At 40.5% G+C, this 17,682-nt stretch overlaps 1 protein-coding gene across 1 annotated transcript in view; it reads left to right on the top strand.

Annotated features, from left to right (window-relative positions):
• Window positions 1–709: 709 nt before the first annotated feature.
• Window positions 710–17,682, top strand: part of LOC306773886 (gamma-aminobutyric acid receptor subunit gamma-3-like) — a gene marked incomplete at its 3' end in the record, with an annotated part of 162,414 nt that continues 145,441 nt past the window's right edge. The window contains exons 1-2 of the mRNA XM_079263830.1: window positions 710–796; window positions 1,091–1,242. Of these exons, the coding sequence (XP_079119956.1) occupies window positions 741–796; window positions 1,091–1,242 (208 nt within the window). The 5' untranslated portion in view covers window positions 710–740. The remainder of the gene's footprint in view (window positions 797–1,090; window positions 1,243–17,682) is intronic.

Genomic DNA, 17,682 nt, shown 5'->3' with positions numbered 1-17,682 from the left:
CCCAGATGATCAGGTGCGCCTTGAAGCTGGTCGGAGCGCAGAAAAGTGAAGTTTGCACATGTTTTAATCCTCTGTTTTAGCGCCATTTCCATGGTTTTTTTTATTTAAAGAGGCAGATTTGAAGATTAATAATAAACACAAACTCTTTGCATGGAGATATTTACACACATAACGTGGCTGTGTGTGTGTGTGTGCGCTCCCAGCTTGATCGCGGCACGGTTCTGGTCCAGGTGGCGTGCACGGTGCATGAGTCAGTGGGTTCAACACCTTCACCAGCAGCAGACAGCGTCACCCAACCAATCTGTTGCCCACACAAGAGGAGGAGGAGGAGGAGGGAGAGAGAGAGGAAGGCGCCGCTGGATCCCGTCGATTCCCACTCCCCTCCTCCCCTTCCACGCGCGCACACACCCCCTTCTTCCCACCCTATCTGCTTGGACTCATCACCCTGATTGATCGTCGGGTGCCTTCCCGGAGGAAGCCCTCCTGCGAGGAGCAAGGAGGACCAAACAGGAGGAGGAGGAGGAGGTGGGGGGGGGGGGTGCTGGCTGGCTGGCTGCTTCGTGGCCGCACATGACGCGCAGGAGAAAGCGCGTGGGCGGATGAGGAAGTTCAGATCTGGGGATTGATGGGAACACACCTACTGTACTGGTGCCTGAACGCAGCAGCAGGCAGCAGCTCACGCGGGGGTCTCCGTGCACCAGTTCCTGTCATCAGAGGGGGGGTGATCCGCGCGTGGGAAGATGACAATCAAGTTTGTGGTCATCCTCGCCACACTTCTGCTCGCGCACGGTGCTCGGTGAGTCTTTCATCTCCTTCTTTCTCTGCTCAGCAGCTTCTTCCTGCAAGTTCAGGAGTTCCCCTCATCGTTTCTGCTTTTTCACAGCAAACAATCCGCGCGTGTTTCCTTTCCTTCTGCTGTTTCTGAGGGCTCCCCCCCCCCCCACACACACACGCACACACGCACACACAGGAGCAGACAAAAACCCTCCCAGCTACAGACAAACCCACAGTCTGGGCTTGTTTTGTTCTGCGACAAAGTTTTTTTCCTGACATAAATCGAGCAAATCTTCTGCTGTCTTTTCCTGTCCAGGTCTGATCTGCTGGAATATGGCGACGACGAGGATCTTCATGACTCCACTGTCAACCAAATGCTGGTCCCCAGGTCGCACCAGGAGGACGCCACAATGATCCTCAACAATTTGCTGAAGGAATACGACAAGACGCTGCGGCCAGACATCGGAGGTGAGGCCACAGGGCGCGTGTTTCTGACCCGGGAGGGAAACTTTAGTGGACGTGGGAGTCGCTTTCCAGGGTGCTGATGGCGCCCCCCCCCCCCCTAATTAGCCTGTCAGCTTTCCACTCCTTCATGACTTTGTTAAAGATGCCTAATTTGTGGTTTTTCATGAGAGAAAGAAGCCAGAAACATTAATCAGGTCAGTTTCAGCCTGGAAGTCTGGATCAGTTATTAACCCCTAAAACTCCAAGACTTTCTGCTTTTTAAAAAAATTTTTTTTTGGATCCACCCTTTTTTATTTACATTAGCGCAGAAAAGCATGTAGAAGCGCAGCTTTTCTAATCCCGGCCATCATCCGGACGTGATGTTTTCAGCCTCAGATGTCAGAATGAAGCTAAAATGATGTAAAATAAACAGATCCAGCAGCATAAAGGAATTTATTTCTAACCGTATTTAGGATAAATGACACACAGATCAAAACCTTTTCTCATCTGCACATCGTTCTCTCACGTCTTCCCTTTCAGAAGAAACAAACACACAACTATTTACTTATTTACACTTCATAAGCAACTATTTACCTGCTATCTTCACAAAACCACCTCCACCTCAGCTGCATCTCAAACTTCTTCTTGCCTTCATTCCAGCCATAAAGGATCATTATTTTCCTGCTTTTCTGATCACTTGTTGATCTTTGGCTGCTCCTGATTGGACGTTAAGGTCAATTTAAGCTCTCTGATTGGTGGAAAGTTTGACAGGAAATGACTTCATCACCATTTCTGGATCCAAATAGAGGGATTTCAGCAACATAGTGATGAAAATGCGATAAATTATGGTGTTTTTGTGGATTGACCATAAAAAGTCTATGAATAAATACTACATGTTGATGGGAAAATCTAATCGAAAAATCAAAAATAGGAAATTTATTGGTTCAATTTTAAAATCGATATTTTGTTAAAAAATCAATTTTACTCAAATAAATAGTAATTTAATATTGTTTTTATTGATCTTTTAACTTGTCTTCTTGGGCATTATAGCAGCAGAATAATGATCTGGCTACTGGGTTGTTTTTCCCCAATTGAAATCAAGAAAAAAAAAGTTTTATACATTTCTTTTGTTTGTAATCTACAAAAATTTGCAATCGCAAAGTGAGAATCACAATTTAAATCAAATTGGCACCCAAAAAAATCGGAATCGAATCGGACAAAAGCGCATCGTCACATGTTGTGTCTGGATATTAAAGAAATGCCTGTAAAATGTTTATTTTTTATCACTTAAAGGATAAATGATCAATTCCCCCACAGAGCTACACCCTACCTTTCCTGATAATTTGTTGATAATACAAGCGAAAGCGATTTACATCGCCGGTGATCTGGTAGAGTTTTATGGGTTAACCAACACTGAAACCATTTTTTCTTAATGCTATCAATAAGTAGCCAATCACATTTCACATCTAAACCCCATAAAAACAAACTAAAGGCTTCATTTCCAAGAAAACATCCTCAGGATTTATTCCAACTGGAAATGTAAAGCCCCACAAAAATAACTCATTCCTTGTTAATGATGTTGGATATTTTACATTCCCACAAACATACAGGGCAGGGAGATAAACTGGTTTCCATTTCATCTCGTGTAACAGATCTGACTTCGGTTTGTATGATGAGTTGAGTCAGGATGGAAGAGAACTCATAATAACTTAAAAGCTGCTCAGATCATAATATGAAAGACATAAAGTGATTTCTAGGTTGTAAACAGCAGCTGCATTTAAACTAAAGGGAGAAAAGTGGAGTTTTCTCTTATTTATGGGTTATTAAACTGGTATTTTACTGGTCTGCTCCATGTGAGAGGGTAAACTGAAACGAGTTTGACTCCACTGATTAAATCATAAAAAAAATAAATAAATAAACGCGGCAAATCCTCAAAGATGCCAGATCGACACCAGAGAATGGAAAAGCAGAACAGTTCTATGTGATTATTCTGCTGATTAGCTGGTTGACGGAGCATCTGATTTCAGGGGTTGGAATAATTTAGTCAGCATCTACAGAGACGACACGACAACTCCTCGTTATGTTGCTGAAAGGGTTCGGATTCCTCCCCCGTCCTCAGGCTGCAGGTCGCTGCTGCCTCGCCTTGAAGATTAACTCCAGGAGCAGAAAACAAACCAGCGTTTCCAGCTGATGGAGACACATTTTCCCCACCAGACAAGGCGCCCATTTGGAAATTCTGAACATCAAATTCAATCATTTTAAGAACCTTTTAAGAAAAAAAATCAAATCAATGAAAGAAAAAAGTCAAGGAAAAATATTTCCCTGCATTTCTTTTCCTTTTCTTGTGGACAATAATAAGAATCAATGACTGTTTTAACCCTTTAAAGGCTCAAAGCCCTTTCCATTGTATTGGACAGAACGTCTCAGGAGCGGTAGCTTGCAGCTCTGAGTGGGAATTGTGATGGATAGTTTCCACTCCAGGTGATCTACAGACATTTTACAGACTTTTATATCCCGTCTGGGAGGTTTACAAACAAAATGCAGTTTATTCAGATGAATCTACAGTCAGTGATCCACGATTACACCGTTATTTAAATATGTTAATCTAAAAAGCCTCTATTCTGATGAAGTCACTTCCTGTCAAACTTTCCATCAATCAGAGATCTTAAATTGACAGTAAAGTCCAATCAGGAGCAGCCAAATATCAACAAGTGAGCAGAGAAGAAGACAAATTCTGTATGACTGGAATGAAGCTAAGAAGTTGAGGCACAGTGGCGCCTAAAAGCAGCCGAGTCGGAGTTGCTTGTGTGAGGTTAGCAGGTAAGTAGAAGCATAAAAAGTGGAAATCAGTGAAGAGTTTCTGTTGTCTGTTGTGAGAAAAGGTTTAATCACCATGAATCTCTGTTATTTCTACGGAAAACTACCAGTAATAGTTTACTTTATGCTGCTGTATCTGTTTAGTTTACATCCTTTTTGCTTCATTCTGGCATCTGAGGCTGAAAACATCCCGTCTGGATGCTGACTGGGATTACAAGACTTCAGCTTCTACATGCTTTTCTATGTTTAAAAGAAAACAAACAGACCGTAAAACAACTGCTTGGCATTTCAGGGGTTAATAAATGGAAAAGTTAATAATTTAGTCACAGTTAAATGGTCTAAACTTCCTTTTCTACTGACTTTTGGTGTTTTCTTCCCAAACCACGTGATAGAGAAGCTTCAGGCCGGCTTACTTTCACTAGTTTTTTGTCTAAAAGTCTAAAATGTTCCCTGAAATTCACCTGATCAGGCAGTTCAAGTGTCACAAAGAAAGAAAAGCAGCTCCAGAATACGTACAACAGATTGCTGTTGCACCTGTTTCTCATTTTCCAGAACCTGGAATGAGAATTTCAGCCTCTGCCATTTTGATTTGTGCGACTGTGCGCTTGGCCTCGGCGACTGCTGGCGCTCCGGGGGGGTGGGGGGGGTTTCTGTGACGCAGGCAGCCCAAACAGGTGCCAGCTAATTACACCGCGTGTGATGCAGTCACGGTTAAACCGGCGTCGCTTTGGCCTGTTTACTTCCTCCTCGGAGTTCCGATTCTCTGTGTTTCCAGCTGTTCTGGCATCACGGCTGCTTTAGGTTCCTCTTGCTGACGGAGAAAATGTGCACGTGTTTCACCAAATATCACGAGACAATCTGCAAACGGACCGTGTTCATGTAATTCCATCAACCACAGGCGGGCCTTTTGCTCCAAATCTGAATTTATTATCGAATTAAAGAAGCTAAAGATGACGTCATTCCATCGAATACTAAAACACCAGCAGCGATGCATTCAGGGACCCTCGTAAATGGGAACCACTGTTTGTTCTGGGTGGCAGCTTTAGCTCAAATCCTCCCTCTGATTGCACCCACATCACTGCCGCTATGCTTATGGTGCAATCATTGCTTTTGAGCTTCTTGGAGGGTAAAAGTCCTCTGAGACCTCTAATCAAGCGCTTGCTGGTTTGATACCTGGAGTGTTGTTGTCGGTGGGCAGCAGACTGGTAAATTCCCCCTTGTGATGTGCATGTGTCCTGCTTTGTTGCTGCTGCTTCATCTTTTTAGAGACGAAGACAGTTTGTGTTTGTAGATAAGTGTCTGGTGAGGTTGTAGTAGCCTTCCCCTTAACGTGAAGGCTGACATTTACTCTGGTCTCTGCTGAAATCCTATTTTTATCTTCTTTTTATTCCAGTTTGACCCAACAAACAACACTTTTCCTGTATTTTCTTATTCTTTTCTTTTTTACCCTCGTTATTTCCTATTTGCAGTCAGCAGTGCGATCTAATCTGTGGAAACCATTTGGGAGCTTCTGAAGCAAAGGCTTTGTGGTTGCTTGCTGTGATGATGTTGTAGTTGAATAAACAAGCGCTGTGTATAAAGACCTCTCTCCTCAAAATATCCCATGTTTTTCTTTAGGAAGAGCAAAAGGAATTGAGTAAACACCACCAGAACACACTTCCAGCATAAAAACAAAAGGTGTATTTAAATACATTGCTGACACAGCGATGTGGAAGAAGCACTTCTGCTATGATGAAGAATTTACACTGAAAAAAAGCACTTGTTAAGTGAAATCATGGAAATTATTTCTAATTAAATAAAATGCTTTAATGTAGTGAGGAAGAATTTTGTTGATTGAAGTAAATGTAAATAATCTGGTTCAGCTTGATGTATCTGGGTTACTGTTTGTTAATGAACATGGTTCAGTTCTAGTCGATCTGTAATAGTAATTATAAAATGTTTACTAAGGAGAGGACTGGAGTTTTTTTTTTTTTTTTTTTTTTATATGCAGTTTGAGACCTTTTGCATCACTTTGTGGTAAAACCTTCATTCAAAACCCTTTTAACAATTTGATACCTGTCTTCTGCCCCCTGCTGGACAGCAGGAGACAATACTACCATAATTTGGACATAAATAGACATAAATGTTATGTGTGTGCAAAAGAAAAATATAATTATTTTACATTTATTTAAGGGTCCAATAAACTTCAGATTTAGAAATAAATACGGTTAAATTGGATTAAAGCTGCGTGTTTAACTCAATGTAATGTAACAGTTTATTAGAGTTCAGATGTAAAAGCAAACCATCCTTTTTTAAATCTCGAGTGCACATATTTAATTGTGAACATGAATATTAAATTAGTTTAAAACAATGAAATTGATGGAACTCGTATGTGTTGCTATAACTGACCCTTTGTTAAGTCCCGCCCCAGAAACACCACTGACCAATCAAACGTTCATAACAGTAACTAAAAGAGATCAGCAAACTTTTTGTTCCTGCACAAAATGCTAAAGCGGCGCTTGAACAACACTTAAGTTTGGTTGAAGAATGATTCCCTTTCCCAAAGCCCAAAACACAACAGTACAGACGCCAAACATGGATCAAATGGTGTGAAAGACCTCATTGTACCTGAATCCATCAAAGATAACAGAAAAAGTACATCAGCTGTACTTCCATTGCAGTTTTTCCATTAAATAAATGAGCAATTTCTGCAATTTAAACAAGCGATTACAATTTGCAGGTGTTTCCACCGAATGGTGTTTGGCGTATAAACTGCTCATTGATGAGATTTTACAATGAGATTAACTTTAATTACAGAAAGCCACAAAGTCCCGACCTTTTATATATATGTATACACACACATGTATGATATTGAACAAGGCCTGAAGGCCTGGAGAATAAGGCCTTGAAGATCTAGCATCCAACCACATTGTTTTATTTGCATTATGACTTGTAGATCATGAAATCTATAAATTAGTTGCATTTTTTTGTGGTTGAAAACATTATTTTTAACTAACCATTTACAGCTCTTTTACTGTTAAAGTCAACATGACCCCTATGACAAATTGTTAGGAAGAAAGAAAGAAAGAAAAAGACATGGTTAGATTCCTAATCTAAGGACAAGGTTAGGTTTAGATGGTTAAAAAAAAAAAAAAAATCATGATTCTGGTTTATCATGGTTCTGGTGCAGAACAGATGCCTGAAAAGTCTTCATTTAACAGGTTTAAAGCCTGTGAACAAACATTTAGTCTATATTTTACAGTTTTTGGTGAGACTGGGCTAAAAGATCTCCCCAACCTTACTTTTAATTACGTCATCAACTTGTTAGCAGTTAACGAATTGTTAATGTTCTTCAATGGCCACTGCCTTGCTGGTTTTCAGTGTTTGGCCGTTACAACACACTCAACTCAATGAAGTAGATGTCTACGAGTCCTGCACAAGCCTGTTAATGATCCGCTAATTTGAAGCAAGTGATCTGAAACAGGGAAACACCTTAAAACCCGCCAAGCATTGGGCCCCTAAGGACTGGAGAAACTGCACCAGATGCTCTTTTTCCCCCTTTTTTTTGGAGAAAAAAAAAAAAAAGGTCACTTATCTGTCTTATGTTTCTCCTGTCTCAACTGTCACTTTTTATGGTGTTGTGTATACCTTCAGCTCTGCTTCCATAATTATGGTTAAAGTTTAGATGAGATCCCGTTAACAAACCATGAATTGTTTATGTGTGAGCAGGATAACGTACGCCAACAGAAACAAGTATGTGAATGGGAAATAATATGCAGGGACAAACAAGATTCAGAGATGACGCTGAGTCAAAGACAAATCTGGGACAATAAAGTCATTGAGGGGAAAAAAAAAGAGTTGAGCTGAGAAACACACATTCAGTAACACACTCGCATAGATTGGCAAAAAGTCACAAAAGTGCGGTTCACTTCCCAGAAACACCTGGATTTGGTCTAAATCAAAGTCATTCTGTGTCCAGACACACAAACACATATTGACTTAGACATAAAGAAAAACATCCTTTTCTTTCCCCATTTTTCTGAGAAACTTCCTTTGTGAGTTTCTGGCCATTCAGGCAAAGTTGATGTACTGTTATTACAAGCACACTTGGTTTGACCATTAGCTATGTTTAAATGGGGGTAATTTCTATGGCACATATACGTTTGGGCTAAGACTGAGTAGATGACTATGTTGCTATAAGTTTAACATGAAGAAAGTTCAGATGATTGAGGAAAACATCATAAATACTTTGTGACATTGTTAAACTAATCATGCCAAGAGATGGCTAACGTAGCTTAGCATAAAAATTAAAGAGTACAGCTGGTGTGTTTGGGAAAAGCTAACAAATGTCTTTGTTGTAGCTGATGAAAAACCATTTTCTTTTCATTCTGTTCACTTTTTATTTTAGGTTTTTGTAACAAATGCTTTGAAATGAATTTCACTATCCATGATAAGCTAAGAAAACCACCTGCTAGCTTTAGAAAATGAGTGTCAATCAATCTTTTCATGTAACCAACCAGCTAAAAGTTGTACTGGCATATAATATGATATTCTTTTGAGGCAATGGGCATTATTTATTTATTTAAGAACTTCACAAAAACAACAAAATAAAATAATGAGGGTGTTTTTATCATGTACATCACCTAAATGTCCTCTACCTTATGATGGGATTCTCTGTCATGTTTTATATATTCTGATAAACAACTAATAAACTTCTTGTTTAATTAAAAGTAAAGCAAACTGCCACCAGCAGATGATAATGTGAACTACAGCTTAAAATGTAGCATGCGTGTAGCAAATAGTATGTCTTTCCACGTTATGTGGCTTTTTTGCCAGGTTAAAACATTTATAATCACTTTGAAGATCATACAAAGTTAAAAAGCGGCATAAACGTGCTCGTATTACTATCCAAGCATTAATGAATTTAATTAGAAGGAAGCTGTTTAAGGCAGTTGTCTCATATTCCAAGTCATTGTTCATGGATTTACTTATTATGGTAGTTTTTGTGCTGTAAGCGCCTGAAAGAGAATACAGACTTTTTGGCTGTAAAGGATTTGTTGCGTCTACAATAATTCAGAAACATAAGCAACTGTATATTGCATCTGAAAAACAACGCACGTCACATATTGTGTAGAAGAAAAGGTCATTAGCAACTTAGCCTCGGGTAACAACGTGGGAGCTGGCATTTTACCTCACTTCCAACATCTGCACCAATTAACAGGCGAGTAGATTGAGAAAATAAACACAGAATTAAGAACGGAAACACATTACATAATCTGTCATGTTGTGTAATAAAGATACTTCTAAAAACAGAGATGTCTTGCCATCGTTCACGTGATTCGACATGTTCAGGAGCCATTCGTGGCTTTACCATGTGCAGCTGGATTTTAATTCAATTCAGGTTTAATTGTATAGTGCCACTTAATGTTGTCACAGGGCACTTTGCATACACATCATTTCAAACCAATTCATACACAGCCAATAATAGAAACCAACTGATTTCATCGAGTCATGACTTCGATCCAATCCCCCATCCTGAACATGCGCGAGGCGACAGTGGGAAGGAAAAAACTGCCTTCTAACAAGAAGAAAACCTCCAGCAGAACTCGGCTCAGGGAGGGCAGCCATCTGCCTCGACTGGTTGGGGTGGAGAGGACAGGAAAGACAGATCAACTTGTACAACTGCATTTTAAGTGTTGTCATCCTCAATAATACAGTTCACCTGTCAGAATTCCCCACAATATATTTGTAATACTTTCCTGATTGGCTATTGGAGTAAAAGGCTCCATGGTCTTCACCCGCTTTGGTCTCAAGGAATTTGATCAGGTATAAAGCCAATCTAGAGGTACCCAACTACATCCCTCCTTGTTCCTTCATCTCCATTTTATTGTCTAGTTACTGGCTTATCTTACACTGGGAGCTCTTTAAATGTCTAAAAAGCATATATCAGTTCTGCAGCACTGAGGCAAAACATGGGAAATTCAAGACCTCCATAGCATAACAGGATTATTAACTCAGAGCTCTGGTTTGTTTTTCTTCTGTCTCTTCCAGTATTGTGAAGTCAGCTGTGAGCCTAATCTTTATATAAAGTGGGTGACTGGTCCACTTGCAGAAATAAAGGAGAAAACTCGACCCACATTTCCCCCAAGTAGAACAAGTGTTGAGCCTCACCTTAACCGATACGAAGCAGGGTGCCTTAGAGGAAGATGAGATGCTTTTGTGTCCCTATTGTGTCACTTTCCTTTTGGGTTCAGAGTGTGATCACTGTGTAAGATCTGGGTGATCCTTGTGTACTATGCTAAGATGCACATGGGTGTATGTGTCAGTGTTTGTATGCGCTCACCAGAGAATCGAGGACAAAGCGGGCTGGAGTCGAAGGCTTTGTACACCCCGAGTGCTGTGTGCAAGCACACACTCAGAGTCTGGGAGGCAAGATGATTCAAGGAGTTCAATTAAAGCTGGTTCACAGCGGCACTCTGGAAACACAACAGTCCTCTAACAAATTATGAGATACTTTCAGGACAGATTTGAGCCCTCGTTACCCATGACAACGGAGTCCAAAGATTAAAAAAAAAAAAAGTTTTTAGATTGCAAAATGTGCTTTTCTGTATAGTGCATTTCATGTACAAAACATGAAAACATTGAAAGCATTGCAGCAGGATCCAGAAAGGTTTAATAATAAACTTCAAAAGAAGAAATGAAAAAAGTAAAAGCTAAAATAAAATAAAGAAAAAATGGCTGAAATAAAAATTCCAGTGTGAAGATTTTACAGTGGTTCTGATTAAAGGCAGCAAACAGGAATGTTTTTGACTTCGATTGATAGGTTCTGCAAACCTGCAGGTTTATACGAGTTTGTTCCACATGTGAGGGGCATAAAAACTGTAGACCGCCTCAATATTTAGTTCTACATCAGACCTGTACCAGATTTAAAACCACGTACATAAGTGACCCAGATCGGATTTTAATATCAAAATCTATGCAAACTGGTCTGTTCACACTGTTATCGCTGCTACGTTGGCACGCTATGACTGCAATACTGCTTGCGTTGACACGGATTAACATGTCGCTTGAGCAAGTTGCAGTATTGACTTAAGTGCTCAAGGTGTTCATGCAAACAACTGCAATAACATGAGGTGAAGCATGAACTCAGCAGGAGAGGAATAACACTTTGATTTTAACTGTTTGATCTAATGCATATGACAGCAAAGACAACCATGACCTCGTCAGAGGTAAACAACGGTGGATATGCCTCCCAGAACTTCTTCACAACTGCAGGCATATTCAGTATATTTCCTCCCCGTTGCACATTAAAAATTTGTGCCTCGATCGATGGCAACAGCTTGGTAAACTGGAAATGCAATGTGAACTGCCGACTGGCAAGTCTTTCACCATTTCAGAGTCTAAGTCATAGACTATATAAGAAAAAGATTGACGGAGCCTCCGTGACGTCACCCATAGGTTTCTGAAAAGCAGAAATGAAGCTCGGTGGGCTACCATCACCATCTTGGCAGAGATGCGCGTCGTCTCGGCCTGAAAATACAAATATGGGCAAAGAGGTAGAGCTGAGAGGGGGCTGTAAGCGTCATGGTGGATGATTGACACTGAGCGAACTCCTAGCTGCCTGTAGCTAAGACCTTACCGAGCTAACCCGGAGATAACAGGAGATAACAGGAGCTAACTAGCTAACGGAGGTAAGAGGGCTAAAGCTAAGTCACGTTGTTAACCGGCTAAAAACCGCGGTTGTTCTACATTCTTCTAATTTAAAGCAGGAGATAGGGTACCTGTCAATCAAAAGGACACACCCCTAAATATGCTAAATGTCAAGATTAAATTACTTTTAAACGGGCGAGTTAGGAATAAATTCACTGCCCCGACAGTTGTCATGGAAGTAAACCTGACCTATTAAACCTAAAATGGATTTTTGTACCAGGCTGTAATCATGTTTATTTCTGCTGTGAAGTTGGTCTTTTTAACATGGGAGTCTATGGGGATTTTCTCTGTTTTGCAGGCTTCACTTTTAACCGCGGGAGGTTGCCGCTTGGTCTAAGCGCAGTATTCTCACCCTAGTGGTCTCCACCAGTACTGCGCTCTAAAGTATATACACAAATGTTTGCAGAATGTTGATGTGTATGTTTGAAGATTCAGAACGTATGTCCATGCCTTTAGTCTGCAATGCAAGTGCAGCTAACCTGACAGCTCCTGGGCACAGCCACAAAACTAATCCAGATGCATCTCATGTTTGATTGCAGGCAGAGGCTGTGACTGAAGGCTGTAATTGTCCGTGGCTAACAAGCTATTGATCTACTGTCACTGACCAGGTCGCTGCAATCATATCTGCCATTATTACCTCCACAAAATACATTTGGCATTAACAATGAGGTTTGTGAGTGGGAGAGGAGAAACAAAGACTGCGTGTGCACTCGCATAGGCAGTTAATTGGAACCAGTTTTTAATTGAGCTATCCTTTTGTTCATCTACAATTATTCATTTGCGGTCATAGACGTGGTTTTCCTTGCTCACTTTTACACACACAAGATATGTGCACGAGCTGAATGAATGTGTGTGTGCTACTAAAGAGGAGAGGACTTCAGAAGATTTCAGATGAAAGCCAGGTGTTCGTCAGAAATAGAAACTGAATCTGTTCAGACATTGTTGCTTTGCAGCTGTTTCCTGTCCCTTTCGCTGCATTTCCATCTGTTTCTCTCACTGCCTCTCATTCAATTATCTCCCTCTTTTGGCCTCTTCCTTCTCTCCACCATGATCCTCCCTCCTTCCATTGCTTCAACATCCACCCTGCCTGCCATCCATTTCTGCCACATAATTTATGTACATCTTAACGTTTGCGATTTTACAGTTTTCAGAATGCGAGTGCAAGTTTGACCCACTTTTTGATCGCATATTAACATCTCATATATCCAGTTGAGAAGTGACATCGGCGTAAATAGTTCTGGAACAGAATACAAGAGCAGAGGCAGGGGTGTAGTCACTGCAAGGTATTTCTGCAGCTCATGTTGCTGTGCATTATATGGATTAATGAATGGTCTATAAAACCAGTCAAAATCAGACTGGCAAGAACACATTCATTGTAAATTTCATACTGAGTTTATTTTCCCTGCCTTAGATTCTGCACTATGTCTTGTTCTTAAATATGAGTTCTCTTCGATTTGCAGCTTTTATTTAGAAAAAAAGGAAGCATGACGATGCTACTGTAGGCTGAGATCAAAGGCTTTCAGGTCCATAAAGGGTTTTGTACTGAACCTGAACAGCAAAGGCATTCACAATTAGATATATATATTTACAGTATTTATAATATTTACAAAAGGTTATGGCTCAGACCTATGGTTCAGTGCAGAGTTTCTAATGAATTCCTGTGAGAAGGGTTGTTCAGTATAGTTCTGAGCCTGGACAGCATCCCCTTTGACATTACCCTCAGGGATTTCCACTCTTGTCAAACAGCTGGCTTTATGGATACTTTTATTGAGTCTGTTGATGTTAACCACCTGGAGACGAGCACTGGTCACTACAAAGTCATAAAATATTCTCAGCATTGACCAGCTGCCTCGCAGGTTTATTGTTAAACACCATTCAAAGGTATTTATTGTCCACCTTCTCACTACTGGTTTTGACCACAAACAGTCAACCAGTTCTTTGGTTTCTGTCATGCTTCCAACCATTCTATGCATCTTCTCCAATGGCCACGCTTACATGGGAGTTTTAATTCCTCTTTAATTTCGAAAAGTTAAACCTGCTTTAAAAATAAGGCGATTCTTGCCATCCGCAGTAGTCTACGTTCCTTCTCAGCTGTTTAAAAAAGTGAAGTAATATGCCCGTGTCAAGCTGGTTCAGCAAAACTGTACTTATTTTGTAGTTTTCCATGTTACAACCGAAAAGACGACAAGCCGGAAGCGAAATTTGTTCATTTTCAGTAGACTTCCCGTCCGCCCCCTGTCTAATCAGAACCCTTCCCAACCTGCCACTCTAAAGCGGAATTAAGTAAGGACAAGCTACCATGTAAACCTCCATTAAGGATTATTATATCCATGTTACGGCTGCCCCAAATTGCCCATCAACCCATTTGATTCAGCCTTCAAACCCTCATCTGGCCTCTCCCTGGCTGGGATTGGTTCCTCCACATCACCTGGTCTCGTCGGCATCTCTGAGTGGCTGACCTCGGCTCCAATGAGGATTCGACACCTCCGATCCAGGATAAAAGAGCACCAAGTTCTTCCTTCAGTGGCAGCTGTGTGGTGGCTACAGCTTGCCCTCTCTGAGACTGGTCTTTTTTTTGGTGGTTAGTTTTGAAGAGCCTTTACGGCCTAGTCTGCAGTATTGTTGGCTTTTGTGCAGCCTTTGGGCTTAGCCATTTGTTTTGCTGTTTGGATTGTTTGGTGTGACTTGGGTAGTTAATGGTACTTTATTGTCTGTGCTTTTTTAAATAGTTCTGTTTTGTATTTGTAAGCTGCACCACTTGCCTTCTCATTTGGGCCTGTATTGTTTTTTTTTTTCTCTTTATGGGATAATAAAATTTCCCAAAACTTACTTTCAGTCTGGCACATTTGTTTTATGTTGCGGCTCTTACCCCTAGACCACTGGGTCATAACAATCCATGTAAACTCGTACGAGAATACTGTTATTTCAGAATTATTTAATTCCGAATTAAAAACATCATGTAACCATTGTATTGTCTTTAGGCAATCCATCCAACAAGCTGAGTTCAGAGTATTTGCTAACTACCTGAAAACTTTACATACAAATATGAATGAAATAAACATTAAGGAAATCCTGAAAGCTCTGTCCATATGAGCATTTACCAGACAAAAACAAGCCATAAGGGGAAAATAAACGTACTTTTAACCCCACAAGTACATTGACAAACAGCTCTGCTGTCAGTATAATTTCTCGAATATTTGTCTTTGTATTATGTTTTTTACTAGAGAATTCCACTAGGGGGTGCAATAGAGAAGCCAGCTACAACAGAGTTGCTTAATTTGTGAGGTGTAAAGGTAATGATAAACATGGGAACAGCAGATGAGAGCATCTGGCTCATTGTGAGATCACAATTGCGGTAATGTAGATGTTAAGTAAAGCCGCCTAACCATGTGTCTTTTCTTCTTTGAAACTCACTTTTATTTCAACTAGTGTCAATCATCTAACTTTACACTGAAGAATCGCTTCCAACACTGCCCCAAGTGGTTACTTGCATATCGAAGCTCGCAAACATATAGCATTCATTTCTGTTTAAGTGCACATGGGATGCAGATCAAACAAAATATTTGAGGAATCCATGATAAACATATAAGTTTTAGTAAAAACAAGAATATTTTTAAACTTAAGACCCAGTGATCCCTTTATGTTTTAAAGTAGGTACTCATGTTGGCATAGTTGTTAGCGGATGCCTCCACCAGAGGGCAGTCCAGAGTTAATCTCTGAGCAAACATGGTCAAAATCATGATGATGTTTATTATTGGAGACATGAAAAGAGGACGCACAGCAGACAACAGGCAACTGTGGCCTCATCAAATACAACATAGCGTCTTCAGTGCTCCTTTCGCAGGTCACATATCAGTTATACTGCTTAACGTTGCCCCCAAAGTGTCTGGTGGTGGTACTCTGCTTGATCCGTTAAGCTACACAACCACAAGGTCTTCAAAAACTGCACATAAATTATGCAGAAGACATACAAGATATTCCAGAATTTCCTTGTTTTCTATAAAAGCATGATGATATTATGAGATGGCATCAGGAATTCGTAAAGATGTAGGGAAAAAGGATTGTATTTGGACAAAATTGGAAATAAAGGTCTATAGCAGTGAAACTAGTCATTGAACCCTATAATGCCAGATGTATTATGTTTTGTACAAGTAGTTTCTAAGACGTTTTGCATCATTTTATATTAAAAAATTTGCTCAAAACCATATTATACAAACTCTGACACCTGCCTTCTGCCCCCTGGTAGATGAAATAATGCACTACAATAATTTTGTCATATAACAGGGCAATAAACAGTAAATATATAGCCACTATTTTTGTTAATATCTTTTTATTTTTTAAAGAGCCAAACAAAGACTGCAGATTTAAAAAAGACAACATACGTTTTCCTATTTTTAATCTTGGTCGAGCTCAAAGGGTTAAGGGAGTTTTCCATAAAACTAATTTTTAAACAGATATGACATATATTTAATATTATTCACAGATAATGCATCATATTTATTATATAGGTTTAATATAGACTGCTGTGTCATTTAGATCCTTGACCTCTTGCACTGTCTTGTCTCTGTGTGGAAACTCCCCGTTTTGTGTTTTGACACTGCAAAGAGCGAAGTTACAATTCACATATAAACGTTTGCTTTATTGTATCATCCATCAGTCATATACTTAAGTAGCTTGTATCAAAACTACAGTAATAAACGCTTTGTATTTCTGTGTGAGGAGGTGACAAATCCAATTACAAACACAGATGGATATTGTAATTGAGTTACCCTTCGTTAGCCTCTTCGGGATGCATGGCATCTGTGCGGATTTTGTTTGGTTTTCCACATTTGGATTTCATGTAACAGTGATATGAACAACAAAGGACCAAAGTCAGATTCAATTAGAAAACAAGAAGTGGTGCAAAACCTCATTGGAGAAGTAAAAGCATGGATGCGAGAAGGCATCAGATAATTACCAATTTTCTGATTGAAATACCTTGTAGCTGCATTGAATTCAAATTATTACATTGAGGTAATGAACTAGTTTTATGTTTTCCTAGCTGTGTTTCATCATCATCGTGACAATCCAGCGGGATCAACATCAGCAAAAGATTTAAGTGACCAGTTGAACAACCCAAACTAGGATCTGACAGTTAAATTAACCATCATGATTTAAACCTAAAATTAAAATTAGCATCCTGTATGCTTCATGCTTTGTAAGATTTTAGCGATAAACAGGTTAATGCAGGAAAGCCAAATATGGTGCAAAACAATGTTTTTCTAAAAGATATGCAGAATATGTTATGTTGCGAATAAACTGTCATATGACATTACTGTGGCAGTTTATTCTCAAGTGACACTATAAGTGTATTGCCCTCTCCAGGTTGGACGTGAAGTCCTGCCCCAAGTGGAGTTCAAATATCATGGGGTCTTGTTCACGAGTGAGGGCCATCGAAAGGCGCATCGGTGCGGTGTCTGCAGTGATGCGGACTCTGCGGCACTATGTCGTGGTAAAGAAGGAGCTGAGCCAGAAGGCGAAGCTCTGATCTACCAGTCGATCCATGTTCCTACCCTCACCTATGGTTATGAGCTTTTGGTTGTAACCAAAAGAACAAGATCTCGCATACAGGCAGCTGAAATGAGTTCTCTCTGCAGGGTGGCCGGGCTCTCCCTTAGAGATAGGGTGAGGAGCTCGGTCATCTGGGAGGGGGTTAGAGTACAGCAGTTGCTCCTCCGCTTCGAGAGGAACCAGTTGAGGTGGTTCGGGCATCTGGTCAGGATGCCTCCTGGACCTCCCTGGTGAGGTGTTCCAGGCACGTCCCTCTGGGAGGAGACCCCGGGGAAGACCCAGGACACGCTGGAGGGATTATATCTCTTGGCTGGCCTGGGAACATCTTGGGATCCCCCCCACAGAGTTGGCAAATGTGACTGGGGAAAGGGAAGTCTGGGCTTCCCTGCTCAGGCTGCTGCCCCCGCA

Source organism: Telmatherina bonti, assembly GCF_933228915.1.
Source record: "Telmatherina bonti genome assembly, chromosome: 24".
In the NCBI taxonomy this organism is placed as follows: domain Eukaryota; kingdom Metazoa; phylum Chordata; class Actinopteri; order Atheriniformes; family Telmatherinidae; genus Telmatherina; species Telmatherina bonti.
The sequence above is the reverse complement of the archived record's forward strand: the minus strand, read 5'-3'. Positions and strand labels throughout refer to the sequence as shown.